At 48.9% G+C, this 27,230-nt stretch overlaps 1 protein-coding gene across 2 annotated transcripts; it reads left to right on the forward strand.

The window, feature by feature from the left end:
• KPNB1 (karyopherin subunit beta 1) lies at positions 1 to 26,500 on the forward strand. Of its 2 annotated transcripts, XM_071450973.1 has the most exons (22): positions 3 to 408; positions 663 to 721; positions 3,787 to 3,969; positions 7,548 to 7,748; positions 9,214 to 9,366; positions 9,959 to 10,018; positions 10,120 to 10,209; positions 11,093 to 11,203; positions 13,526 to 13,627; positions 14,462 to 14,686; positions 15,432 to 15,623; positions 16,319 to 16,449; positions 17,374 to 17,521; positions 17,787 to 17,858; positions 20,174 to 20,318; positions 20,822 to 20,904; positions 21,596 to 21,703; positions 22,361 to 22,504; positions 22,984 to 23,089; positions 23,570 to 23,684; positions 24,293 to 24,454; positions 24,990 to 26,500. In XM_071450973.1, coding segments are annotated over exons 1-22 (2,631 nt in total). In that variant the 5' UTR covers positions 3 to 368; the 3' UTR covers positions 24,991 to 26,500. The 2 variants fall into 2 exon arrangements, with proteins under 2 accessions (XP_071307073.1, XP_071307074.1); XM_071450972.1 differs by lacking the exon at positions 24,990 to 26,500 and having other exon boundaries at positions 1 to 408; positions 24,293 to 24,458.
• Positions 26,501 to 27,230: the final 730 nt, after the last annotated feature.

A 27,230-nucleotide genomic window follows, 5' to 3' on the forward strand; every position in this document is an offset into this window, starting at 1 on the left:
GGGGCCTCCTGGCGTATCCCTCCGCCGCCCGGTGCGCGCGCGCGCCGCCGCCTCCCCGCTCGCGCGGCCCCTTCTTTTTTTTTTTTTTTTTTTCCCTTTTTTTTCTTTCCTTCTTCTTTTTCCGTTCTTTTTTTGTTTGGTTTTTTTTTTTTTGAAAATAACCTCCCGCCACCGCCCCGCAGACGCACCGGGAGCCGCCCCCGCCCCGCTCCGGCCTCCGCCCGCCGCCTCCGCGGGGCAGGCCCCGGCTTTCCGCCCTTCCCCTCCCTCCCCTCCTCCGGCCCGCCCCGCTTCCCCCCCCCTTCCCCTTCCCCTCCTCCTCCTCCTCCTCCTCCTCCCGCCGGCGCCGGAGCCGCCACGCCGCCGCCATGGAGCTCATCACCATCCTAGAGAAGACGGTCTCGCCGGGTAGGGCGCGGGCTGAGGGCTCAGGGCAGCGGGGCGGGCAGGCCCGGCGGGGCCGGGCGGGGCGGGGGCCGCGCAACCCGCGGGGCGGCCGAGGCGGCGCCCGCAGCCCCGGGGAGGGCGTGGGCGGCGGCGGAGGCCGTGGGGCGGGCGGGAACCGTGGCGGCGGGGAGGCTCCCGGGCACGCTGAGGAGCGCGCTCGGAGCCTGAGGGCCCGGGCGGTTGGGCCGCGGCTGACGCCGGTTTCCCCTCCGCAGACTGCTCGGAGCTCGAGGCGGCGCAGAAGTTCCTGGAGCAGGCGGCCATCGAGAACCTGGTGAGCGCTCGGGGCGGCCCCGGGGGTGGCGGGGCCGGTGGCGGGGCCGGCGCTGCCCCGAGCGCTCCGCGGCCCCCCCGCCCCGCCCGGCTCGGCCCGGCCCGGCCCGGCCCAGCCGCCATGGCCGCTGCCGCCCCTGCCCGCGCCCGGCGGCCGCGCGGGCCAATCACAGCGCGCCCTGCGGACCCGGCAGCCAATGAGCGTGCGGCGCCGGGCCGGGGGGCGGGGCCGGTGCGGGAGCGGCCGCGGGCCATGTGCGGCCACCGCGGCCATCGCGGCCCCGGGCGCCGCCCGGTCCTAAAGCCCGGCCGCCTGCGGGGACCCCCGGCCGGCCCCGCCTGCCGCTTCCAGCGCCTGCGGGCCCCCCGTTCGCTCCTAGTGCCGCCGCACCCCCGCCCAGTCCCGCTGCCCGCTCCTACCGCCCGGCCCTGCGCCCGCGGGACCCCCGGCCGCTTCTAGCGCCCGCTCCTACGGGACCCTCTCCCAGCCTTGCCGTCCGCGGGATCCCTGCCCAGCCCTGCTGCCCGGTGCCAGTGTCCTGTTCTACTGCCTGTGGGACCCCCGCCCAGCCCTGCTGCCCCGTTCCAGTGCCCTCGGGACCCCTGTCCGGTCCTGCCGCCCGGCGCACCGGGCCCGCCGCATCCCCTCGGGCCCCCCGGCCGGGCGGGATCGGAGCTTCGGGAATCTGGGGAGGAGCTCGGGGGCGGCTGGTGAGGAGGGAGGTGCGGCTGGGCAGGGGGAGTTGCACCCCCGGTGACCTTAGATTTGAGGAAGAAAAGAAGTCTGAAAAAAGAAAAGAAAGTGGGAACAAAAAGCCCAAAGCCCCGGGTGTAGTCGCGGTGCTGGAGCAGGGGATTCGAGGCTGGTGCTGCTCGAGAAGGGTTTTTGCTTAGTCAAGGCGTGGGGCTGCAGCCCTGGCTGCTCCCCGCAGCCCTGGGGAGCACTGGGGGTGCTGGGTCCCGGTGTCCCGGTGCTGTCCTTGTCACAGCCCCGCTGCCACCCCCAGAACTGGCACCTGTCAGCCCCAGCAGTTCCTCCCCATGCCCGCTGTGAGCTGGGACAGCCACGGGGGTTCTGTGTTTGTGGTGCTCCTCCTGGGAGGAGGGTGAGCTCCCCTCGGAGCAGGATTGATGCAGCCTTTGTGCTCAGCACCAGTTTTGAGGGAAAATCCTCTGGGTTGGTGCTGGGGGTGTCTCAGGATGGCCCAGCTGAGCCTGGGGCCCCAGGGCTCTGTGGTGTGAGGGATTTTGGGGTGATGGGCAGGAGCTGCTCATGGTCCTGATTCCCAGGTGCTGGGAAGAGCTGGGGAAATGAGGATTTCCCAAGGTTTCGTTTTTCCCCTCTGCCTGGGGGGATTGCTCCAAGCTTTCATTTTTACTTTGCTTTGTGAGAGCAGAGCTTGGGCTGGCACCAAGGATCTGTGTGGGAATGGTCCAGGCTGGGAGGGGCTGAGTCCTGGAGGAGGATGAGGGTGGGGATGAAGCAGGAGGATGAGGATGAGGAATTCAGGCCTGTCCCCACCACAGGATGTGGTCCCTGGGTGGGAAGAGCCTTTCCCAGGAGAGGGAAGGGGCAGGAGAGCCCCAGGGCTTTGGGAGCAGCTCCCAGTTCCCTGCTGGAGCCTCCTGCTCTTCCTCTCCCCCCTTCCTCCTCCTCTGCACCCCTAATTAACTCCCTTTAGCTCATTTATCCATTTTTACCTGAGCTGTTCCCTGACACCTCTGCAGATGTGCCAGGTCAGGCACATCTGCCCTCACCTTATCTCTCAAACCTGAGGTTTCTGATACTGCCTTTTTTTTTAGCTGAATTTACCCCAAAACCTCATGAAAAGACAAATTTTCCTGCTAATTTATGAGTGAGAAACCCAAGGATGCTTCTCCAGCTGTGAATTTCAGGAGTTTTCTTGTCCAAGGTGGCAGCAACACTTCTGGGTTGTCCTGTGAGCTAATTCTAGCTGGTTCCTCACTCCTGATACAATCACAATTATAATTTGGTTTGAAGTGGTTTAGTGGGGTCTGTTCTTTGGGTTTATTCTATTGCATTACATTTAGAATATTTCTAATGCTTTACAGCATCTCTTAAAGTTTTCCCCCATTTTTTTCCCCCAAATTCTTCAGTTTGAACTTGAAGAGTTTGGGATGGAACAACTACAATCAATTTTATCTCAAGAGCTGGGCTTGGGCATTGAAAACCTGGGGTCCAAGGCACTGGAGTTGTTTGTTCAACTTTTGAATGTTGAGTTAGTTTTAAAAATGGGTTTTGGTGCCCCAAAATCTTTGTAATTTAAGTTTGTTTTTTTTTTCTTTGAGGATATATTTTAAGATTTCTTCAAAGATTTTAGAACTGGGTTTATTGTAAAAAAGTAGAAGATTTTTAGGAAAATCGCTTGGAAAGCAATGCATCTGCTCCCACTATTTTCTAGGAAGGCTTTCCTGAGCAGGCAAAAAGCTTTTGAGGAAAAATATTCAGGAAAAAATAAAACTTCACTTCTGACACTTGACTTAAGGGAAGCCTCTGAAATGTGAAGAAATTTCAAAAAGGTTTGAAAGAAGAAAAGGTTTAAAAATCGAAGGTTTTAGCAAAGGAAGTGGCACCAGTGTCAAGGGGTTTTGTGTGCACTCAGGTGCTTTTGGGGGGGGTTGATCATAACTTTGGGGGGGTTGATCATAATTTTGGGGGGGTCGATCATAATTTTGGGGGGTCGATCATAATTTTGAGGGGCTAATTATAATTTTGAGGGGCTAATTATAATTTTGAGGGGCTAATTATAGTTTTGAGGCGTTAATCATCATTGTGGTCAGCAGAGCGTTTGGAATGTCACCGATCAGAGGTTCCCCATTTTACCAATCCCAGTTCGGGTGTGGAATCCCCCAAACAGCGAGCGGGGAGTTCCTCCATAATTCCCACCCAGAGCCTCCATGTCTGCCCCATAAATGCACTCATTGAGGGCGCTGTGGGAGCGGGGAAGGCGGCGGGGCCCCGGTGTCAGCTCTGAGGGGATCCCTCCCCACGCCAGCCCTGCCGAGCCCGTACCCCAGCCCCGGCTGACCCCGCTGTCTCCGCAGCCCACCTTCCTGGTGGAACTGTCCAAAGTGCTGGCCAACCCCGGCAACAGCCAGGTGGCGCGCGTGGCCGCGGGGCTGCAGATCAAGAACTCGCTGACCTCCAAGGACCCCGACATCAAGGCCCAGTACCAGCAGAGATGGCTCGCCATCGACGCCAACGCCCGCAGGGAGGTCAAGAACTTCGTAAGTCCCGGCCTCGCTCCTCCTGTTCCCTCGTTTGCGCCTCGGGTCATCCTCCCTGCTTCTCCACCTGAGGAGTCTTCTCCTGGTCTCTGCAGCAGCAGCTGCTCAGTTCTGGGAGCTGGTTTCATCCGGATGGGATTTGGGGTGGGATTTGGGCTAAGATCTTCCCCCAGGGGCTGGTTGAGTGCTGGTACAGCTCTCTATGGGATGGTTGTGATCCCAAAGCTGCTAGAACTCCAGGAGTTTGGGGTTGGATCTGCTGGGTTGGATTTTGGGGTTTCCCCAGAGGGTTTTTGAGCACTGGGACAGCTCCCCAAGGAATGGTGGTGATCCCAAAGCTCTCAGAGCTCCAGCAGTTTGGAGTTGGATTTTGGGGTTTCCTCCAGAGGGTGTTTGGGCACTGGGACAGCTCCCCAAGGAATGGTGGTGATCCCAAAGCTCTCAGAGCTCCAGCAGTTTGGGGTTGGATCTGTTGGGTTGGATTTTGGGGTTTCCCCAGAGGGTGTTTGAGCACTGGGACAGCTCCCCAAGGAGTGGTGGTGATCCCAAAGCTCTCAGAGCTCCAGCAGTTTGGAGTTGGATTTTGGGGTTTCCTCCAGAGGGTGTTTGGGCACTGGGACAGCTCCCCAAGGAGTGGTGGTGATCCCAAAGCTCTCAGAGCTCCAGCAGTTTGGAGTTGGGTTTTGGGGTTTCCCCCAGAGGGTTTTTGGGCACTGGGACAGCTCCCCATGGAATGGTGGTGATCCCAAAGCTCTCAGAGCTCCAGCAGTTTTGGGGTTGGATCTGTTGGGTTGGGTTTTGGGGTTTCCCCAGAGGGTGTTTGAGCACTGGGACAGCTCCCCAAGGAGTGGTGGTGATCCCAAAGCTCTCAGAGCTGCCAGGGGTGCACAGGGCGGATTTTGGGGTGTCCTGCAGGGATGGGAGCTGGGCTGGGTGATCCCTGTGGGTCCCTTCCAGCTCAGGATGTTTGGGATTTATGGAAGGTTCTGGGAGGACAGGGGAGGTTGGTTTTGGACTGGAAGAGGATTTAGATGAGCTAAAGGAAGAAGTTTCTACAGTGAAGCTCTAAAAACGCTGCAGGGATTGCCCAGAGCAGCTGTGGCTGCCCCTGGGAGAGTGGGGAATGTTCCTGCCCGTGGCCCTGGGTGGGATTTAGGGTCCCTTCCCACCCAAACCATTCCGGGATTCCATGGTTTCCCTTGCAGCCTGGCTGGGCGTTGATTTTTCGGCAGGAAATGCTTTTTGAGGAAGATTTTTCTTCCCTTTCTGAGGAGGATCTTCCCAAAGTGCTCTGCACTCCCCATCAGCATCTTTGAAATGAGTCTGAGCAACGTTCACATGAGGCCCAGCAAGTTTTAAAAGTGAAAAATGGGGAAGAAAAATGACAAGTTCCAGATAGAAAATGAATAAAACCGGGTGCGTTTGCCCGGCTGGAGTTCAGAGCCTGCAGGGACAGAAGTGGTGGCTCAGTGCTTTGTTGTTTCTTTTTGGCTGATGGGAGCAAAAAGCGGGGCTGGGATTTGTGCAGCGCTCTGTGACTGACTCAGCTCGGCCCCGAGCTTTGTGTTTATTTTCTGTGTGGAAATAGAATCGCTCTCTCGAATCCCAGAGTGATTTGGGTGGGGAGAACCCTGAATTCCATCAGCTCCCACCTTTCCTTCTCCAGTGTCCCAGTCTGGCCTTGGACATGGCAGGGATCAGGGGCAGCCGCAGCAGGGGCTGAATTTGGGTGCGAGAGGAGGGAGCACCTTTGGTCCTTTATTTCCATGGAATTTTACTGGGATCTGGAGCTGTCCCTGTGCACTGGAATTGAACAATTTGTTGCTGTTTTCAACACCAAAAACCCAACATTTAGGTGGAAACTTGGAAAATGAAGGTGTGGAACTGGAAATGCTGATAAAATGCATCCCACTCCCTCCAGTTTGGAAAGGAAATGTTGGTGGTGTGTAACTGGAAATGCTGAAAAAATTAATTCTCATGTCTTTGTTTTTTAAAGAAAGTTTCATTGGTGTACAACTGAAAATGCTGGAAAAAGGCTAATCCTTTCCTCTGTTTTTTATAGAAAATATTATTGGTATTTAAGTGGAAATTATCAAAAAAAAAAAAGCATTTCCCTCTCTATTTTTTTAAAAAAAGTTATTGGTGTATAACTGGGAATGCTGAAAAAAGTTCATCCCATTTCCCTCTGTTTTTTAGAGGAAGTTACTGGTGTAAAACTAAAAATGATGGAAAAGTGAAAACCCCTCCCTCTACTTTTTAAAGAAAAAGTTACTGGTGTATAACAGGAAAAGCTGAAAAAATGCATCCCCCTCCCTCCGTTATTTTAAGGAAAAGTTCCCAAATTCCACCACCAAAAATCAACCCCAATGTCCAACAAAATTACACAGATAATTTTGGCATTTAAAAATTTGCTTTTCGTGTTGATTTCAACCCCGATTTGTTGAACTTTTACCAGAAAGTTAAGGAAAAATTCCCAAATTCCACCACCAAAAATCTTCCTGATCGATCCCAATGCCTTACAAAACTACCAAGATACTTTTAGCATTAAAAAATTTCCTTTTTGGGGCAAATTCAACCGTGATTTGTTGAACCTTTACCACGGCAGTCCCAGCCAGGGTTGGCATCCCCAGCAGCGTTTTTGGGGTTCCCAGCAGCGTTTTTGGGGTTCCCAGCAGCGTTTTTGGGGGGTTCCCAGCAGCGTTTTTGGGAGGTTCCCAGCAGCGTTTTTGGGGGGTTCCCAGCAGCGTTTTTGGGGTTCCCAGCAGCGTTTTTGAGGGGTTCCCAGCAGCGTTTCTGCGGGTTCCCCGGTGATCTGTGGCCAGTCTTTTCCGGGTTCCCCGGTGATCCGTGGCCGGTCCCTGGGGTCTCTGATGCCCGTTTCTGCAGGTTCCCCAGTGATCCGTGGCCGGTCCCGGGGTCCCCGGGGTCCCTGATGCCCGTTTTTTGGGGTTCCCCGGTGATCTGTGGCCGGTCCCTGATGGCCGTTTGTGCGGGTTCCCCGGTGATCCGTGGCCGGTCCCTGGGGTCCCTGGGGTCCCTGATGCCCGTTTGTGTGGGTTCCCCGGTGATCCGTGGCCGGTCCCTGATGCCCGTTTTTTGGGGTTCCCCGGTGATCCATGGCTGGTCCCGGGGTCCCTGATGCCCGTTTGTGCGGGTTCCCCGGTGATCCGTGACTGGTCCCTGGGGTCCCCGGGGTCCCTGATGGCCGTTTGTGCGGGTTCCCCGGTGATCCGTGGCCGGTCCCTGATGCCCGTTTGTGCGGGTTCCCCGGTGATCTGTGGCTGGTCCCTGGGTCCCTGGGTCCCTGATGGCCGTTTGTGCAGGTTCCCCGGTGATCCGTGGCCGGTCCCGGGGTCCCTGATGCCCGTTTGTGCGGGTTCCCCGGTGATCCGTGGCCGGTCGCTGATGCCCGTTTGTGCGGGTTCCCCGGTGATCCATGGCTGGTCCCTGGGGTCCCTGATGGCCGTTTTTTGGGGTTCCCCGGTGATCCATGGCCGGTCCCTGATGGCCGTTTGTGCGGGTTCCCCGGTGATCCATGGCTGGTCCCGGGGTCCCTGATGGCCGTTTGTGCGGCGCAGGTGCTGCAGACGCTGGGCACAGAGACGTACCGGCCCAGCTCGGCGTCGCAGTGCGTGGCCGGCATCGCCTGCGCCGAGATCCCCATGAACCAGTGGCCCGAGCTGATCCCGCAGCTGGTGGCCAACGTCACCAACCAGCACAGCACCGAGCACATGAAGGAGTCCACGCTCGAGGCCATCGGCTACATCTGCCAGGACATCGTGAGTGCCCGGGGCTGCGGGGCTGCATGGGGTAGAGGGTGGGATGGGGCCGAGGCCACCACGGCGTGGGATGGGTGCCTGGGTCCTTGGGCTGGAGATTCTTGGGGTCTTTGGGTTGGAGATTTTGGGTTCTTTGGATTCCATTCTCTGGGTTGGAGATTTTTGGATTCTTTGGGTTTGATTCTTTGGGTTGGACATTTTTTGGATTCTTTGGGTTGGAGATTTTTGGATTCTTTGGGTTCCATTCTTTGGGTAGGAGATTTTTGATTCTTCGGGTTCAATTCTTTGGGTTGGAGATTTTTTGGATTCTTTGGGTTGGAGATTTTTTGGATTCTTTGGGTTGGAGATTTTTGGATTCTTTGGGTTGGAGATTTTGGATTCTTTGGGTTCCATTCTTTGGGTAGGAGATTTTTGATTCTTTGGGTTCGATTCTTTGGGTTGGACATTTTTGGATTCTTTGGGTTTGATTCATTGGGTTGGAGATTTTTGGATTCTTTGGGTTTGATTCTTTGGGTTGGACATTTTCGGATTCTTTGGGTTGGAGTTTTTTGGATTCTTTGGGCTGGATTCTTTGGGTTGCATTTTGGGATGGATTGGAGTTTTTTGGATCTTTTGGGTTGGATTCTGGGTTGGGTTTTGGCTTGGATTCTTTGGATTGTATTTTGGGTTGAAGTTTTTTGGATTTGTTGGGCTGGGTTTAGGATTGAGTTCTTTAGGTTGCACTTTTTCGGTTGGATGTTGAACTGGGACTTTTTAAGTTGGATTTTTGTTTTTTAAGGATTCCCAGGAGATTTTTATGTTCTGGGGCTTTTCCAGCCTTAAGGAAATCCTGATTTCCAGGAGACTTTAAAATTATCTTGGAGGGCTTTCCTGACATTTGGATTCCCAGGAAACTTTGGTGATGCTTTGATGATTCCTTAAGGAATCCCTGATTTCCAGGAGATTTGTGCGGCTCTGGAGGGGATTCCCTGGTTTCCAGGAGATTTTCCCCCTGCTGGCAGCTCCGGGCAGGTTCCTGGAAGGCCTGACCTCCTTTCCCACCCCAAATCCAGGTCACCATTCCTGGAGGGAAAGCGGAGCCTCCGTGTCCCCACAGGGCTGAGGGAAAACAGGGATCAGCCTTGGCATCCTCCCTGGGCTGCAAATCTGGAATTTCCTCTGGCCAGGGGATTTCTGGAGGATCTGTGCTCAGTTCAGGCTTCTCCTTCCCATCCCAAGTGCTGCAGGAATTCCTTGGATTTCCCATGATTTCCTGGTTTATCCTAAAATTTTTCTAAAACATTTATTTGTAGATCCTGACCAAAAAAAACCCCTTTTATTTGTAGATTCTACTGCTTGGAAACGGAAAAAATCTATTTAAATAATAAATAAATTTTAAAAATCTATTTCAATAATAAATAAATTTTAAAAATCTATTTAAGTAATAAATAACTTTATCCAGATTTTTTTTTAAATATTTTTTCAGGATCCAGAGCAGCTCCAGGACAAATCCAATGAAATCCTGACTGCCATAATCCAGGGAATGAGAAAGGAGGAGCCCAGCAACAATGTGAAGCTTGCAGCTACCAACGCACTCCTGAACTCTTTGGAATTCACCAAAGCAAACTTTGACAAAGAGGTGAGGGGGAAAAAAAAACCCCAAAAAAGCCAAAATCTTGGGAAGGGATTGCAGGGGGAGCTGCTGATCCACGGTCAGTGATGAGGGTTCATGCACCACGCTGAGTTTTGATGGATAAATCCTGTGGAAACTGAGACTTGGATCCAGCTCTGGCCAGGGAGGGAGCACTGATCTTTCTGACCTTTCCCCTTTCTTTCCTTCTTTTTTCCCTTTTTTTCCCCCCTTTTTTTTTTTTTTTTTTTTTTTAAGAAATTGCTGAAATAATTCAGGGACCAGCACGATTTTTGAATTCTGAAGTTCTGCTGTGTCTTTATTTTGGACAGCCTTGAAATGGAAGTTTTGGATTCCCGTTTTGGGGGGGAAAAAATTTCCATTTTGGTGGAAAAAAACCACTTCACTTTTGGGGAAAAATACTCCAGTTTTGGGGGGAAAATATTCCCACTTTGGGGGGAAGATGGTTTAAAGTAGAGCAGGGAGTGGTGCCCTGTGTCTGTGCTGGTCCAGACCTAAATTCACCCTCCCTGGGGAGCCTTTAAAAGCTTAAATTCTTCTTTGAACCCTTTTAAGGTTCTTTTATTTCTCTTTTTTCCAGTCTGAAAGGCACTTTATTATGCAAGTAGTCTGTGAAGCCACACAGTGTCCAGACACAAGGGTGAGTAAATTCAAAATTCCCTTCCTGGGGAATATCTGCCTACCAAAAATATCCTAAAAATAGGAAAATTGTGTGAAATTGGGCATTTTTCTCTGCCCCAGGTACGAGTGGCTGCCTTACAGAACCTGGTGAAGATAATGTCCCTTTATTATCAATATATGGAGACCTACATGGGGCCTGCCCTCTTTGCTGTGAGTGGTTTATGTTTTATTTATAAAGTAATTTTAATAATTAATAATAAAATTATTTATATATTTCTAATGAACATATATTAATTTCATATATAATTAGCATATATTAATATAATGTAATAGTATAATAATATTTATACACTGGTATAATAATAGATGTTAATAATATGTAAGTAAGATATAAAATTAATCTATAATAAATTATTTATTTATAATAAATAAATTTTATTTCTAATTCTCATATTTATTCTTCTGATTTTTCTCTGCTCGTATTTTCCCCCATTTGTATTTTTATTTCTCAGTTTATTTCTCTGATTTCTCCCCATTTGAATTTATATTTCTCACTCTTTTTGGCTGATCTCCCTGTGTTTATATTGATATTTATTTTCTTGATTTTCCTCTACTTATACTTCTGTGATTTCCCCCATTTGTATTTCTCATATTTATTGCTCTGCTCTCTCTGTACTTGTATTGGTATTTCTCAATTTATTTCTCTGATTTTCCTTTGTTCATATTTATATTTCTCATGTTTATTTCTCTGATTTCCCTTATTTATATTTCTCATGTTTATTTCCCAAATCTCCCTCAATTTCTGTTTATATTTTCCATTTTTATTTCTCTCAAGGCCATCTCTTTAAAAATTTCCATTCCTGATTTTCCTTTGTATCCCTGGGGATCCCAATCCCTAAAAACCACATCCTTGAAATTCCAAATGGGACAAAACCCTCAGTTCCAGGTGATAAAATAAGGGCGAAAAATCCGATTTGTAATTTTCAACCTCAATAACTTGAATTTCCCCCAATCTCCTCCTGATCTCCCACAAACCAGGATGAATTCCAGGCAGGATCAATCCCTAAAATCTCCTTTTTTTTTGGCACGGCAGATCACGATTGAGGCGATGAAAAGCGACATAGACGAGGTGGCTCTGCAGGGCATCGAGTTCTGGTCCAACGTGTGCGACGAGGAGATGGACCTGGCCATCGAGGCCTCCGAGGTGGGGCTGGGGTCCCCTCTTCCATGCCCTGAGATTCCCCTCATCCATGCCCTGGGAATCCCCTGAGATTCCCCTCATCCATCCCCTCAGATTGACCTCATCCGTCCCCTGAGATTCCCCTCATCCATGCCCTGAGATTCCCCTCATCCATGCCCTGAGATTCCCCTCATCCATGCCCTGGGAATCCCCTGAGATTCCCCTCATCCATCCCCTCAGATTGACCTCATCCGTCCCCTGAGATTCCCCTCATCCATGCCCTGAGATTCCCCTCATCCATCCCCTCATCCATCCCCTCATCCATCCCCTCATCAATCCCCTCATCAATCCCCTCATCAATCCCCTCATCAATCCCCTGAGATTCCCCTCATCCATCCCCTCATCCATCCCCTGAGATTCCCCTCATCCATGCCCTGAGATTCCCCTCATCCATCCCCTGGGAATTCCCTCTTCCATCCCCTCAGATTGACCTCATCCGTCCCCTGAGATTCCCCTCATCCATGCCCTGAGATTCCCCTCATCCATCCCCTCATCCATCCCCTCATCCATCCCCTCATCCATCCCCTCATCCATCCCCTCATCCATCCCCTCATCCATCCCCTCATCCATCCCCTCATCCATCCCCTCATCCATCCCCTCATCCATCCCCTCATCCATCCCCTCATCCATCCCCTCATCAATCCCCTCATCAATCCCCTGAGATTCCCCTCATCCATCCCCTCATCCATCCCCTGAGATTCCCCTCATCCATGCCCTGAGATTCCCCTCATCCATCCCCTGGGAATTCCCTCTTCCATCCCCTGGGAATTCCCTCTTCCATCCCCTCAGATTCCCCTCAGATTCCCCTCAGATTCCCCTCAGATTCCCCTCAGATTCCCCTCAGATTCCCCTCAGATTCCCCTCAGATTCCCCTCATCCATCCCCTGAGATTCCCCTCACCAATCCCCTCATCCATGCCCTGGGATCCCCTGCTCTTCCCTGAAATTTGCCATTCCTGGCTTTGGCCACCCCGGGAGCTCCTCCTGCCGTTCCTGGGGGGAAATGGAGAAATTCCTGACTGGTTTTGGGCTCACAGCACCACCTGAAAAGCCCTAAAAGAGATTTTGGCTCCTCTTTTTGGGAGCTTTAAATTCTTCCCTTGGGGGTTTTTAGCTCCTCCTTTAAAAGTTTTTTGGCTCCTTTGGGAGTTGAGTTTTTGCTCCTCCTTTGGGGATTTTTGGCTCCTTTTGGAAGTTGTTAGCTCATTTGGGAGTTCAAGTTTTGGCTTCCCCTTTGGGACTTTTTAGCTGCTGATTTGGGAGTTAGTTCCTCATTTGGGACTCGAGTTTTTAGCTCCTCACTTGGTTCTGGCCCAGGTCCTGCTCCCCCCAGGTAAACTGGAGGTTTTTAGCTGACACTGCATTTCGAATTCCTGTTAATCCCAAAATCCTGAGATGGTTTGGGTTGGGAGGACCTTAAATCCCAGCCATGGGCAAGGACACCTCCCACCAACCCAGCTTCTCTCCAGCCTGGTGGGTTTTGTTCAAATAACCCAATTTTACCATTCTTATTCCCTATTTCCACCTAAATCCACGTGCAGCTCCTATCACAGAGCTCTCCCATGCTTTTCCTGGAAATAATCCGTGGGATTAATGAAATAATGCCCAAAATTTTGGGGTCTGCCATGGTTATGACAGAGTTTTTCTTCCAAAAGATGGTACGCATTCCCTAAAATCCATGATTTATGAGTCAGACCTGGAATTCTGGAAGAAATAAAAGTAATTATCCTGTGGAATGGCTGGGGCTGGAGAGGAATTTGGGGAATTTGTTCTGCGTGCAGATGCTGTTTGCAGAAATTGTCTGTGGAGATCAATAACAGCTGAAACTTTGAAGGGCTCTGCATGAATCACATCCATTTTTTTAAAGGCAGCTAAATCTATATTTATGCTTGCATTCCCAAAAAATAAAAAAATCAAGGATAAAAGGACAGGCAGCAGCAGTGGGGTGGGGTTTATTTGCTCCAAACCTTTTGCTCCTTCACCTCGGGGTCACTTGGTAATTACACCTGACAGCCAAGTGAAAATGGGGATAATTGTGCCCTGTGAGGAGGGATGAGGAATTAAAGTGGATTTTGGAATATTTAAAGTGGATTGTGGAATATTTACCTCAGTGCCAAAGTGCCCTTGAGGCAGCTCAGAATTTGTGCTGGGGAGGAGGGGGGAAAAAAAAGGGAATTTATGCCTCCTGGAGTTGATCATTCAGCCTTTTAACGCTGAAAAAAATTATATAAAACCAGATAAAAATATTGATGAAAATAAACTTTTCACCTCTTCTTCTTCCCTGCAGGCAGCAGAGCAAGGACGGCCCCCAGAGCACACCAGCAAGTTCTATGCCAAGGGGGCACTGCAGTATTTGGTCCCTATCCTAACCCAGACCTTAACAAAACAGGTGAGTGCCACGTTCCTTGAGGGAATTGCAGCTCAGGAGCTCTTCCTGCCCCCTGGCTCCTTCGGGAATGGGGTTTTGGATTCCTCAAAATCCCTTTTGGATCCCCGAAATGGAGGTGGCAGTCCCTGGTCTGTGATGAGCTTTCATGCACCACTCTGAGCCAGTGATGCAGCAATTTTTTGGGCTGAGACTGGGACTTGCCTCCTTTTTTTCCCTGATCACATCCCAGCATTTGTGGTTTCCAGAGGGGTTTGGTGATTCCCTGTATTCCTGAAAGAATATTTGGGATATTAAACCAAATATTGCACAGCCCCTGCCTCATCTGAGCTCCAGTTCCTGGGATTTTTGAGGCCTTAGTCCCTGTTAAACTATATATAAAATAATTCCAGGGATTTATTGGAGCTCTGCTTCCCGAGATTTGTGGTTCCCAGAGGGTTTTAGTGATTCCCTCTATTCCTATTTGGAATATTTGGGATATTGAACCAAATATTCCACAGCTTCATGTGAGCTCCCAATCCCTGGAATTTTGGAGGCCTGGGTTTATTTACTTCCTGTTAAACACTTCCAGGGATTTATTGGAGCTGTGCTTCCCAAGATTTGTGGTTCCCAGAGAGGTTTGGTGATTCCCTCTATTCCTGACAGAATATGCTCCTGTAACTTGTGAGATTGTCCTTGTTCCCAAGCTGTAAAAGGAATTATTTTATCTCCTTACCCTGTGAAGAGAGCTCACCAACCCTTAATATGTATCTCAGACCCACACTGTAAAGCAGCACAAAATCTGAAAAAATTAAAATTCGAACTTCATTGCATGGCCGGGTGATGTTTTTCCCGCAGGATGAGAACGACGACGACGACGACTGGAACCCCTGCAAGGCCGCAGGGGTGTGCCTGATGCTGCTGGCCACGTGCTGCGAGGACGACATCGTCCCGCACGTGCTGCCCTTCATCAAGGAGCACATCAAGAACCCCGACTGGAGGTACCGCGACGCGGCCGTCATGGCCTTCGGCTGCATCCTGGAGGGGCCCGAGCCCAACCAGCTCAAGCCTTTGGTCATACAGGTCAGTGCTGGGCACGGCTGCAGCTCCGAATCCTGCGGGTCTTCAGGGCAGGGTGCTCCGTTTGCGTGAGCTTTTCGGTTCAGGAAGATCAGGAGGGTGCCATCTGCTTTTGGAGGTGAAAATGCCCTCTTTAGGGGCTGCTAGAGATAAAAGTCTTGTGGTTATCTGGAGGAGAATGTCTGATTTCTACATGCTCTTATTTAAAAAAAAAAATCAGAAGGATGTCACCTGTTTTGGATGTTTCCAGAGCCTGAGTTTTGTAGGGTTTTAGAGCCCAAAATCATTGGGTTAATTGATCTTATTTTAAGGAAAATCAGAAGGATGTCACCTGTTTTGGACATTTCTGGAGCCTGAGTTTTGTAGGGTTTTAGAGCCCAAAATCATTGGGTTAATTGATCTTATTTTAAGGAAAATCAGAAGGATGTCACCTGTTTTGGACGTTTCCAGAGCCTGAGTTTTGTAGGGTTTTAGAGACCAAAATCACTGGGTTAATTGGGAGAGAATGTCTGGTTTCTACATGATCTTATTTTAAGGAAAATCAAAAGGATGTCACCTGTTTTGGAGGCTTCTGGAGCCTGAGTTTTGTGGGGCTTTTGAGGGTTTCTTTTGAGGAAAATCAGAAGAATGTAATCTGGTTTTGGAGGTAAAAATCTCTTGTTTGGGGGTTTTTAGAATTTAAAATTGCATGGTTATTTGTAGGAGAAATTTTTTTTCCCCTCACGTGGTTTCTCCTGGCTCCTTCCAGGCCATGCCAACGTTGATAGAGCTGATGAAGGATCCCAGCGTGGTGGTCAGGGACACGACAGCCTGGACCGTGGGCAGGATCTGCGAGATGCTGCCCGAGGCCGCCATCAACGACATCTACCTGGCCCCGCTGCTGCAGTGCCTGATGGAGGGGCTGAGCGCCGAGCCCAGGGTGGCCACCAACGTCTGCTGGGTGAGGAGCCCCCCAGACCCCGCGGGAATCCACACCCAGTGGGAAAAGCAGCTCCCGGTGGGATCTGGAAGGGTTTTGGTGACACCAGGTCTGAGCGTTGTGCCGGGAGCAGCGCTGAATTGTGCTAGCTCTTCTCTGCTCATCCGTGAATTTGCTGGGCAATTCCAGAGACTGGCAGTTCAGCCCTGCTCCAGGCAGCTTCTGCAGATGCCTGGGACTTTTTCCATGAGGGAATTTTCCTTAATATCCAGCCTGGACATCCCTTAAGGCTGTTTGGTCTTGGCTGTCCGAATCTTGCCCGTTTCCCCTCACGAATCTCTCCTTTTTTCCCTCACATTTTCCCCTCACGGATCTCCCTCGTTTTCCCCTCACGGATCTCCCCCGTTTTCCCCTCACGGATCTCCCCCATTTTCCCCTCACGCATCTCCCCTGTTTTCCCCTCACGCATCTCCCCCATTTCCCCCTCACATCCACCCCCATTTCCCCTCACGAATCTCTCCTTTTTTCCCTCACATTTTCCCCTCACGGTTCTCCCCCGTTTTCCCCTCACGGTTCTCCCCCGTTTTCCCCTCACAGATCTCCCCCGTTTTCCCCTCACAAATCTCCCCTGTTTTCCCCTCACATCCACCCCCATTTCCCCCTCACGTCTCGCCCATTTTCCCTCAAGTTGGACATTTTGATATTTTGTGTCCCAGGCCTTCTCCAGCCTTGCTGAAGCTGCCTATGAAGCTGCAGATGTGGCTGATGATCAGGAAGAACCAGCAACCTACTGCTTATCCTCCTCCTTTGAGCTGATAGTGCAGAAGCTGCTGGAGACTGCAGACAGGTAAAGCAGCCTCTCCAGAAAGCCTTTTCTCATTTATTTCCCACTCCACGCTCTCAGGCTCTTCTTGGCAGCTGAGATCTGGTGTTGGATTAAAACGTGGCTTTAGTTGGTGTAAAAAAACCCAGAGGAATAGAGGATGCAAATCCCAGGAAAACAGCTCTTCCCACTGAATAATTTCTCATAATTTTGTCCATATCTGGTTTTAGGAAGTCCAGAAGTGTCCCTGCTCCCTTTTCCTTCAAATTTCTCCCATTTCCCCTCACATCTCCCACATTTTCCCCTCACATCTCCCCCATTTTCCCCTCACAACTCCTCCATTTTTTCCTCACATTTTCCCCTCACATCTGAGGGAAAATATTTTGCTCTCAGATGCAGGGGAAAAAAAGGCTAAAACTCAAATTTTATGGTGACTCGAAGGTCACATAAATCTGACAGCTCCAGGTTCAATCCCTGGATCAGCTCCATGGACTGATGGAGCTTTTTTTGCTGCTGATTCTCCTTAAAAGCCTTGTCCCAGTTCAAAATTTAAACTCTTTCCCTGTCTTCATCTGCATCCAGCCAGGAGTGGAGTGTCTGGCTCAAGGCTCTGGAGCCCATCAATCATCTCAGGTGCCTCAATTCCGAATTTCACACCCTCAGGGGTGTCTGGGGAGGGGCTCTGAAGTGCTGCTCACCTGACACCAACTCAGAGGCTCCTTCTGTCCCTCTCCTTGTTGTGAGAGCTGCTGAAAATCATTTCAAAAACTGAAAATCGTTAGAAAGAAAACTGCCAGAAGCGGCTTCACAAATTCCCTTTATTTCAAGGCTTTTCAAGTGGCTCCTGCTTGTCACAGCACTCAAATGGAGCTGTTGCTGGTTTACTAAAATTAAAAAAAATCTGTTTCCAAGCACTTGGAGCTGCAAATCTTCCTCCTTCTGTTGCAGACCTGATGGACACCAGAATAACTTGAGGAGTTCTGCCTATGAATCCCTGATGGAAATAGTGAAAAACAGTGCCAAGGACTGTTATCCTGCTGTCCAAAAAACCACCCTGGTCATCATGGAGAGGCTCCAGCAAGTGCTGCAGATGGAGGTGGGTAAATCCTGATTTAAAATTAAAAATTTAAATTTAAAACTCTATCCCTGAGAGTGTCCAAATCCAGGGATGGTGGGAGGTGTCCCTGCCCATTTGGGATTTAAGGTCCCAAACCACTCAGGGTTTCTATATTCAGCTTCTTCACAGCCCCTGTGCTCTGAAATCTGAAAAGAACAAATATTTAAAGTACAACCTGGCTCTCCCTGGAGCTGCCAGGATCCCAGGCAGCCTCTTCACATGTGGGATTTTGTTCTTGTTTCAGTCTCACATCCAGAGCACCTCTGACAGAATCCAGTTCAACGACCTCCAGTCTCTTCTCTGTGCTACTCTCCAGGTAAGTTCCTCTCTCCTGGGTTTGCTGTGGGAATAAAGTGGTTTTTGAGGTGTTTTTGTGCCCCTAAAGCTGCAACCTCAGCTCCTGGTGCTGAGAATTGAATGAAAAAAGCGGATTTTGGGTCCCAGCTGACACGTGGGAGGTGATGCAAGGTTCAGAAGTCTCTAAGTTGTGCTCTAGTGACAAAATTCCGGGCAATGTGACTCAAAGGATGCTGCTGGGGATTTTATAGGTTGTCTGTGCTGTCAGATTGGTTCTTGGGTTGGCTACAGCCTCAACAATCCCACAGACAACAACAACAACAAAAAAATTCCCTCAAGGCTTTGATTCCCTCATCTGCCTCTTGTGCTTGGTGCTCTTGATCCAAATGGCACCAATTAAAATGTTCTGAGTGTCCTCAGAATTCCCAATTAAACATCTGCTAATGAGCAGGCGCCACCAGGGCGGTGCTTACTGCTGCAAACACTGCTCAAAAAAGGGGTTTTTTTCCCCAAAAAATCAGCTCAGAGCAACCCAGGTGCTCTCCAGGTTGATCCCAGGTTGTCCCTAATTTCATCCTCAAAAGCTTCATGTTTGCTTTCACTCTCCAATTTTACGGTAATTTTTGAAAATAATGGGAAATGGGAATAAACTGTCCTTGGAAAGGGTTTTAATGGAGAATTTTTGCCCTGGAATCTCACAGGATGGGCACTGATCTCTGCCTGGGGAGTGTAATCGAGGTGGAATTAAGATGCCAATTTTAATGTCTAAATGTGGTTTTTTATTATCATCCCAGAACCTGAACCTGAATTCTTTACCCAGTTGCAGCAAATGCTAAAAAACCACAGAGTAAAACTCAGCAGAGGGACTTTTTTCAGTATTAAAAAGATAAAATATATGGGGGTTTTTCCCAATTTTTTTTTTTTTGTTGTTTTGCTGGAAATGCAATTACGAACATCCAGCAGAAGAAAAAACATTTGTTAATATTGAAAATTAAGTGAGAAAATCCCATCCCTGGAAGAAACAACTTGGTTTAGTGGGACGTGTTACTGTCCATGGAATTTGGGGATTTTTTAAGCTCCCTTCCCACCCAAACCATCCTGTAATTCCATAATTCAAATCTTAATTATATAAACAGCCAAAGTCCATTTTTGTGGAGTGCAAAATTAAACTTTAAATAATTACGTTCTTCTGGAAATTAAGGATTTTTTTTTTCTTTTCCTGGGAACTGTTGTATTTTGACCACTTCAAGCATTTCTAAACTTTTAATTCAGAAGGGTTCAACCCCTACAAGCTCAGCTGCAACAGAAAAGGATTTCATTATTATGTTTTTTTTAATAGGCTAAATTTGGGTTGGTCACATTTAATTCCAGCTTACACATGGCAAAGCTTTGAGAACAGCCCATGCAGCAGGAAAGGGAAATTCAGCTGGAAAATCTGAATGCAGCCAAATGAACGGGACTTTGCAGCCACAAAAGCAGATTTTTTTGGCTGCAAAAGGGTTCAAACAGCAGCTCTTTCATCCTTATCAAAGCTCTCAGGGCTGTGGGAATGCTTTATCTGTAGGATAAGCAGCAATTTTTGCCCGTTTTCCACGATTTTTCCCTCAGAATGTGCTGAGGAAGGTGCAGAACCCATTGGTGTGGGAATGCTTTACCTGTGGGATGAGCAGTGATTTTTGCCCAATTTCCATTATTTTTCCCTCAGAAGGAGCAAACCCATTGATGTGGGAATGCTTTACCTATAGGATAAGCAGTGATTTTTTTCCTATTTTCCACGATTTTTCCCTCAGAACGTGCTGTGGAAGGTGCAGCACCCACGGCTGTGGGAATGCTTTACCTGTGGAATGAGCAGTGATTTTTTCCCATTTTCCATGATTTTTCCCTCAGAAGGAGCAAACCCAGGGCTGTGAGAATGCTTTACCTATAGGATAAGCAGTGATTTTTTTCCTATTTTCCACGATTTTTCCCTCAGAACATGCTGCGGAAGGTGCAGCACCCACGGCTGTGGGAATGCTTTACCTGAGGGATGAATGGTGATTTTTTCCCATTTTCCATGATTTTTCCCTCAGAAGGAGCAAACCCAGAGCTGTGGGAGTGCTTTACCTGTAGGATAAGCAGTGATTTTTGCCCATTTTCCACGATTTTTCCCTCAGAACGTGCTGAGGAAGGTGCAGCACCCACGGCTGTGGGAATGCTTTACCTGAGGGATGAATGGTGATTTTTTCCCATTTTCCATGATTTTTCCCTCAGAAGGAGCAAACCCAGAGCTGTGGGAGTCCTTTACCTATAGGATAAGCAGTGATTTTTGCCCGTTTTCCACGATTTTTCCCTCAGAACGTGCTGCGGAAGGTGCAGCACCAGGACGCGCTGCAGATCTCGGACGTGGTGATGGCGTCGCTGCTCAGAATGTTCCAGAGCACGGCCGGCTCCGGGGGGGTGCAGGAGGACGCCCTGATGGCCGTCAGCACCCTGGTGGAAGGTCAGGAATGGGGTTGGATCCAGGAATTTTGGGCAAAGTGGTGAAAAATGTGATTTCTGGTGCAGGGAAGGTGGGGGGGGCTCCGTCCATGGAAGTGGCCGAGGCTGGAGGAACTTGGGATAGCGGAAGGTGTCACTTTAAGGTCCCCTTCAACCCAAGAAATCCTGGGATTCTGAAATCCAAACCACTTTAGAGAGTAGAGTTTTGGTTTCTTGTATTTTTTTATTATTCCCAAGGAAAATGTGGATAAGGCAGTAAAGGAGAGTTGGGGGTGTTCACATGGCTCAAGTGTCCAAGGCCAGGCTGGACAGGGCATTTCCTATAAGAATTTGGGAATTTGTCCAGTCCAGGAGGACCTGGATAATTTCACTGTTCTCAGTTGTCAAGTGGAACGTTGGTTTTCGCTAGGTTTGGGTGGAATTTGAGGGATTTCTGATTTATTGTTTATGGCAAATGCCAGGAATCGGGATTTTCCTTCTCACTGGAATGTTTTCCCTGCACAGTCCTGGGTGGAGAATTCCTGAAGTACATGGATGCCTTCAAACCTTTCCTTGGGATTGGTCTGAAAAACTACGCTGAGTACCAGGTGTGGATCCCATTTCTCTCTTTTCCAGGGAAATTGTGGCTGCCCCATCCCTGGAATTTTCCAGGGCCAGGTTGGATGAGTTTGGGGATAGTGAAAGGTGCCCCTGCCCATCCAGTGGGGTCACTTCCAACCCAAACAATCCCAGGATTCTCAAATCCAAACCACCTTGGAGCGTGGAATTTTGGTGTCTTAGGTTTTCTTAGTTACTTCCAAGGAAAAGTGTGGATAAGGCAGCAAATTCCCCTTGGAATGTCAAATCCTGGTGCCCCCCAGGGGAATTTGGAGGTTTTTTTCCCCAGCCCAGATCCTGGCTGGGATTTTCTCTTGAATTATCAATCCTGGCTGGGATTTCCTTGTGGAATATCAATCCTGGCTGGGATTTGCCCTTGGATTATCAATCCTGATGGCCTCCATGGGAATTTTGGAGTAGTTTTTCCAGCTCAAATCCTGTCTGGGATTTCCCCTTTGGAATTGGAATTTAGGGATGTTTCTCCAAGCCGAATCCCTGCCACTCCTGGATGTGCTGCCCTCATGCCTCACCCCGTGCTGTCAGCCAGCTCGTTATCCCCTTTAGGATTTAATCACCCTCCCATCCCTCCGGAGCACCAGGATGACCCCAAATTCCCGGGGGACGACCCCAAATCCCTGGGGATGCTCCCCAGTGCCAGAGCTGATCCCTGCTCCGTTGCAGGTCTGCCTGTCAGCAGTGGGGCTGGTGGGGGACCTGTGCCGAGCCCTGCAGTCCAACATCCTCCCCTTCTGCGACGAGGTGATGCAGCTGCTCCTGGAGAACCTGGGGGTGAGTGGGAGATTCCCGAGTAACAGTTGGATGCTCACTCTTCCCAGGGGAGTGGGAGGTGGGAGAAGCCTGGGAAAAGTGGGAGGAATTCTCCGGGAACGTCTCGTGTTTGGCGACGGCGCGCGGTTTGAACGGCGGCCAGGAGGTGCTGGGGGCAAGGGCGTTGGGTTCTGGGGGAATGTCTCATTTATCAGCTCGCTGAATTCCTAAATCAATTCCTTCTTGAATTCCTGAATTCCTCCCAGATTCCTTCCTCTCTCCCACTCTGCATCGCTCCCCCTGAATTCCTGAATTCTCTCTCTGAATTCCTTCTGAATCCCTTCCTGAATTCATTCCTTCCAAGTTCCTTCCTTCCTTCCAAATTCCTCCCTCCCTTCCTGTTGAATTCCTTCTGAATTTTGAATTCCTTCCTTCCAAATTCCTTTCTTCCTTTTGGATTCCTTCCTCCCTTTCCCTCCCTCTCCCACATTCCTGGGACATTTCCAGGCATTTTCCAAGCCCTGGCTGTAGTTGCTCCAACATTTTACACCCCTTTCCCTGGGGAAGCATTCCGAAGCACCCCACACAACCCCCCTGGCGCAGCCTGAGGCCATTTCCTCCTTTGCTTTGCCCCTTCCCACACTGATCCAGGACCCTTTTGGGATGCTTTTTTCCCAGAATGAGAACGTGCACAGGTCGGTGAAGCCACAGATCCTCTCGGTGTTCGGGGACATCGCCCTGGCCATCGGGGGCGAGTTCAAGAAGTACCTGGACGTGGTGCTCAACACCCTCCAGCAGGCATCCCAGGCCCAGGTGGACAAGGTGAGCTGTCCCCAGTCCCGGGGGCATTCCCAAGGTCTCACCTGGAAGCCTAAAGGGGCTGGGCAGAGTTAAAGGAATAAAGCAGGGATTTGTTAAAAGGCTTCAAGGATTCACCTTGGGCAGCACAAGAGCCTGGCCGTGGCTACACCCAAGATGGACTCAGAGTCAGGAGTTTTCTCACTTTTACAAGTTTTGGTCCATTTCCATATTGGGGTTAATTGTCCATTTACAGGCTATGCAGTCCCATCCTCACAGATTGCTCCCCTCAATTTGCTTTGTTCACACTTTTTGGGCCTTTGTGTTGTTCACACTTTTGGGCCTGAAGCTGCAAGGTTGTGCTTGGCCCTGGGGCTGGAAAGGGATTGTTTTGTGTGCCTGAGCTGTGAGCAGAACGTGCTGGCACTCCGTGTGAGTGCAGAACCTGGGAAATGTGGGAGCTGGGGCTGAAGGCACGGCTGTGTCCGTGTGTCTGTCCCCAGTCCGACTACGACATGGTGGATTACCTGAACGAGCTGCGCGAGGGCTGCCTGGAGGCCTACACGGGCATCATCCAGGGCCTCAAGGGAGACCAGGAGAACGTGCACCGTGAGTGGCAGCCCTGGGGATCCACCCTGGACATCAGCCACCTCCTGGCGTCCTGGGTATTCCCAGATACCCGACACAAACCTCCCCAGGCCTCCTTTTGGGGTGGTCGTGTCCCTGCTCCTTCCCTTCCTTTGAAATCATCCAGTGTCACCTCCAAACCACACCTCCTTTTTTTGCCCTTACTCCCCTGAATCCCTTTTCCCCCGTGAATTCCCTTTTTCCCCCTGAATTCCTTCTTTTCCCCCTGAATTCCCTGAATTCCCTTTTCTCCTGTTGATTCCCCGAATTCTCTTTTTTCCCCGAACTCCCAGTGCCACATCCCCGCATTCCTGGGACATTTCCAGGGATCCAGGAGCCCCCCTGAGCCTCCTTTCCCCAAACAATCCGGGATCGTTTCCGCTCCCCAGAGGGAGGGTCCGGGTGGGCCCCGGGCTGTTTTTGGGAGCATCCCAAAGCTCTGACCAGGCCTCTCCCCTGCAGCTGACGTGATGCTGGTGCAGCCCAGGGTGGAATTCATCCTGTCCTACATCGACCACATCGCGGGGGACGAGGACCACACGGACGGGGTGGTGGCCTGCGCCGCGGGGCTCATCGGGTGAGGCCTCCCCGCCCTGATCCTCCCAGGAAAAACCGGGATCGCCCCCTTTTCCTGCCTCCCTGAGGTTTTCTGGGTCCCTTTTGGGGCTGGAGTTGGGTGTTTGGCTCTAGGTGGGAAGGGATTTCGCAGGTGAGAGAATCATCACCAAAATCCCAGGTTTAGGATTTTTCCAGGTGCTCAGTACACAAAAACTCTCATCCTTAGGGAACAGGGGAAGCCAGGTTAAGATTCTGGAATCTGCCCTTTTTTCCTGCCTGTCTGAAGTTTTCAGTGTCAGTTTTGGGGTTGGGCTTCGGGTGTTTGGCTCAAGGTGTGAAGCGGTTCTGAAGGTGAGAAACTCGTCACAAAAATCCCAGATTCAGGATTTTTCCAGGAGTTTAGAACCACAAAAACTCCTCATCCTTAGGTAACAGAGAAAGCCAGGTTGAGGTGTTCTCATTTCTCCTGCTGAATTGAAGGAGAATTATGGCGAAATCAACCTTTGGCCAGGAACTGGAGCATTTTTAAATCCCATTTCTAACTGCGATTTCCCCAAAATCAGCCCCGACCAGCATTTTGTGCCACTCCCATGGGGTTTATTTCCCAATTCTCCTCTGCAAATCCAGGGATTTGTGTACAGCTTTTGGGAAGGACGTCCTGAAATTAGTAGAAGCCAGACCCATGATCCACGAGCTGCTAACGGAGGGGAGGAGATCCAAGACGAACAAAACTAAAACCCTCGCGACCTGGGCCACGAAAGAGCTGAGGAAACTCAAGAACCAAGCTTGGTGAGGGCTCATCCCCCTTTTTATCCCACCTAAAAAATCATGGAATTGGCTCAGCTTAGCCTTGGAAGAGTCACGATCCCAAAGTTCTGTTTTCCTGCTTTTTATGGGGGGAAAAAAGCCCCATTTGGGGGTCTCTTGACCCTACAAAGTCAATTTTTCTCTGTTTTAAAGTTGGAAAAGTCGCTGAGATTGAATCCAAGCCAATTTTTTCCCTCACTTTTTTTTTTTTATTATTATTATCTGTTGATTTGAGGTGTTTAGGTTTGGGGTCTCTATGTTGTAATCCTGGACTGTTAAATTTGGGAAAATCCCCAAGGTGGAGTCCAGCCCAAGAGCCCCATTCCCACGTTTTTAAACACTTCCAGGGCTTTAACTCCCTGAATTCCCTTCTTCCTCCTGACCCCCCTTTTTTCTCTGAATTCCTTTTCCCCCTTTTTTTCCCCCTCAATTCCCTTTCCCCTCTTGAATTCCCCAAATCCATTTTTTCCCCCCCAAAATCCCACTTTCCCCCCTAAATCCCCTTTTTCTTTTCCAGATCTGTTACCATTGGGACGACACCTGAGGACCCCCACTGGATAAAAAAACCAACAACAACACCAAGAAAAAAAAAGGAAAAATCTCCAATCTCCTACAAAACCCCCCAAAAGCCCCGGGAGTGAGGACGTGTGCGGAATGTTTGGGAATGAGAGGATGCTGAGGATGCGTGAGTGAGGCTCGGAACAAAAATCCCAACCTTTGGTGACCCCCGGCATCCAGGAGGGAATTCTGTGCCCTAAAAATTCCAAAATAAAAGGGGGGGAAAAAAGCAAAATTCCCTCCAGCCCAAGAGCGTCTGAGCTCGGAGGAGAAAATGAGGGAAAAACGGGGAAAATTGGGATTAAAGCGGTGCTCTGTGAGGTTTTGGCTGCTGGAGAGAGAGAGAGAGAGAAAGGTGGGAAATGGGGAATTTCCCAGGGATTTGGGATTTTCCCAGGGATTTGGGAGTCTCCGGGATGAGGCGAATCCCAGAGGAGAGAGAAGGAGTTTCAGGAGGAGTGAGTGTGTGTGAGTGAGGTCATATCCACATTCTCAACTTCCCAAAAAAAAAACAAAAAAAAAAAAAGATTTCATTGCAGTTTCTCTCTTTTTTTTTTTTTTTTTTTCCCAAAACCACATTAAAAAAATTCCGGGGAAAAAAAAAAAAAAAAAAAAACAACAAAAGACAGGAAAAAAAAAATCTAAAATATACAAAATTTAAGGGTTCAGCTGTTGCATTTCATAACTGAGGTTCAGGCAGTAAGAGATAGGGAAGAAAAAGTAGAAAAGAGGGAAAAAAAAATGAAATTTAAGGAAAGTCGCTTTTTTTAGGGATTTTATTTTTAGGGAATGCTGAATGTTTGGAGCTCTTGGCTTGTCCTGCTCAGCAACAAAAGCGCCTTTCCTTCCTTAAATATTCAACTGTGAATGTAGAAATGGGGGAAAAAACACAATTTCTGGGTTGCAGGGAATAGAAAAATCCATTTGTCCAGCGAGTTTCAGGCTTCAAAAAGTCCAAAAAAAATAAAAAGAAGTCAGGAAAAAAAATTAAAAATCAGATTTTTTTAAAAAAAGTGCTGCAAATTGGGAAAAGAGATCTCCTGACTGGGACTGTAGCAGAATCAAAATTGTGCCAAAGAGGTGAAAAAAAAAAAAGAAATAAATACAAATGTGCACAAAAAGAAAGAAAAAATTTAAAAAATTCAGGTGATATTTGGAGAGGAAATTGGATGTGGAAAGAAAACCACAAAAAATGGGATTAAAAGCTGTTCATTTGGAATTATTTGGGATTTTTTTTTTTGCTTTCTCAAGGATCGATTCGGATCAGGCTTGATGTGGTTTTTGGTCTCTTGCTGCACTTGGAAAAACACAAGGAAAAAATAAAAAACAGGAAAAAAAAAAGGAAAAAAAAAGAAATTTATATAAAATATATAAATATATAACTTGAGTTGAGCTGACAACGCCGGCGCTTGTAAAAGGTTTCTATTTTTCCACTGCAGTTGAAGATGAATAAAATGGTGTCAAACATTCCCCAATATTTTCCTTTTTTTTTTTTTTTTTTTTTTTTTTGGGATACTCTTGGCTCTTTTCCAGAGGGAAACCCAGGAAAAAATTGGGATTTTTAAATGGATTTTGGGGGTTTTTCCCCAGTAATCCACAAGGAATTTTTTCTTTGCCGCTTCCTGAATTTCTCGCCGTGTTGGGAGCGGAATTTTTCCTCTGGAAAAAGGAAGAAAGGGGGGAAAAATCAAAATAAAAAGGTTTTGTTTTTTTCTTAGGATGTTCAGGGTTTGGAGATTTGGAATTTTCACTTTGTTTGCAGCTCTGTGGAGGTGTCGGGAAAGCTCCTGGGAGGGGGAGCAGGAAAACTGGGCAGGATTTGCTCCTCAGTTCCTACAAGGTTGATTTTTAGTTTTTTCCTTTTAATTTTTCAATTTTTTCCATTTTTCCCTTAATTTAATTTTTTTTCTTTTATTTTTCTCATTTTTAATTTTATTTTTCCTTTTTTTCTTCATATTTTTAGCTTTTATTTTTCCAATTTTCTTTTGGTTTTCCTTTTAATTTCTTTTTCATGTTTCTTCTAATTTTCATCTGGTTTTCTCTTGATTTTTTTCCTTTATTTCCCTTTTAATTTTTCTTGGTGGTTTTTTTTTTTCCCGTCCCTAATTTTCTGTTTTCCTTTATTTTTCCTTTTTCATTTTTTGTTTTTCCTTTCCTATCCATTTTTATTTTCCTCTATGTTTTATTTTTTCCACTTTAT

Source organism: Agelaius tricolor, unplaced genomic scaffold, assembly GCF_023055355.1.
Source record: "Agelaius tricolor isolate 1412-34295 unplaced genomic scaffold, bAgeTri1.0.p SCAF_31, whole genome shotgun sequence".
Taxonomy (NCBI): domain Eukaryota; kingdom Metazoa; phylum Chordata; class Aves; order Passeriformes; family Icteridae; genus Agelaius; species Agelaius tricolor.

Coding starts and splice junctions, on each gene's coding strand:
- KPNB1 (XM_071450972.1), top strand. CDS start 369: ATGGAGCTCATCACCATCCTAGAGAAGACGGTCTCGCCGG. Junction 10,210..11,092: donor TGGGGCCTGCCCTCTTTGCT/GTGAGTGGTTTA, acceptor TTGGCACGGCAG/ATCACGATTGAGGCGATGAA. Junction 23,090..23,569: donor AGACCAGGAGAACGTGCACC/GTGAGTGGCAGC, acceptor TCTCCCCTGCAG/CTGACGTGATGCTGGTGCAG.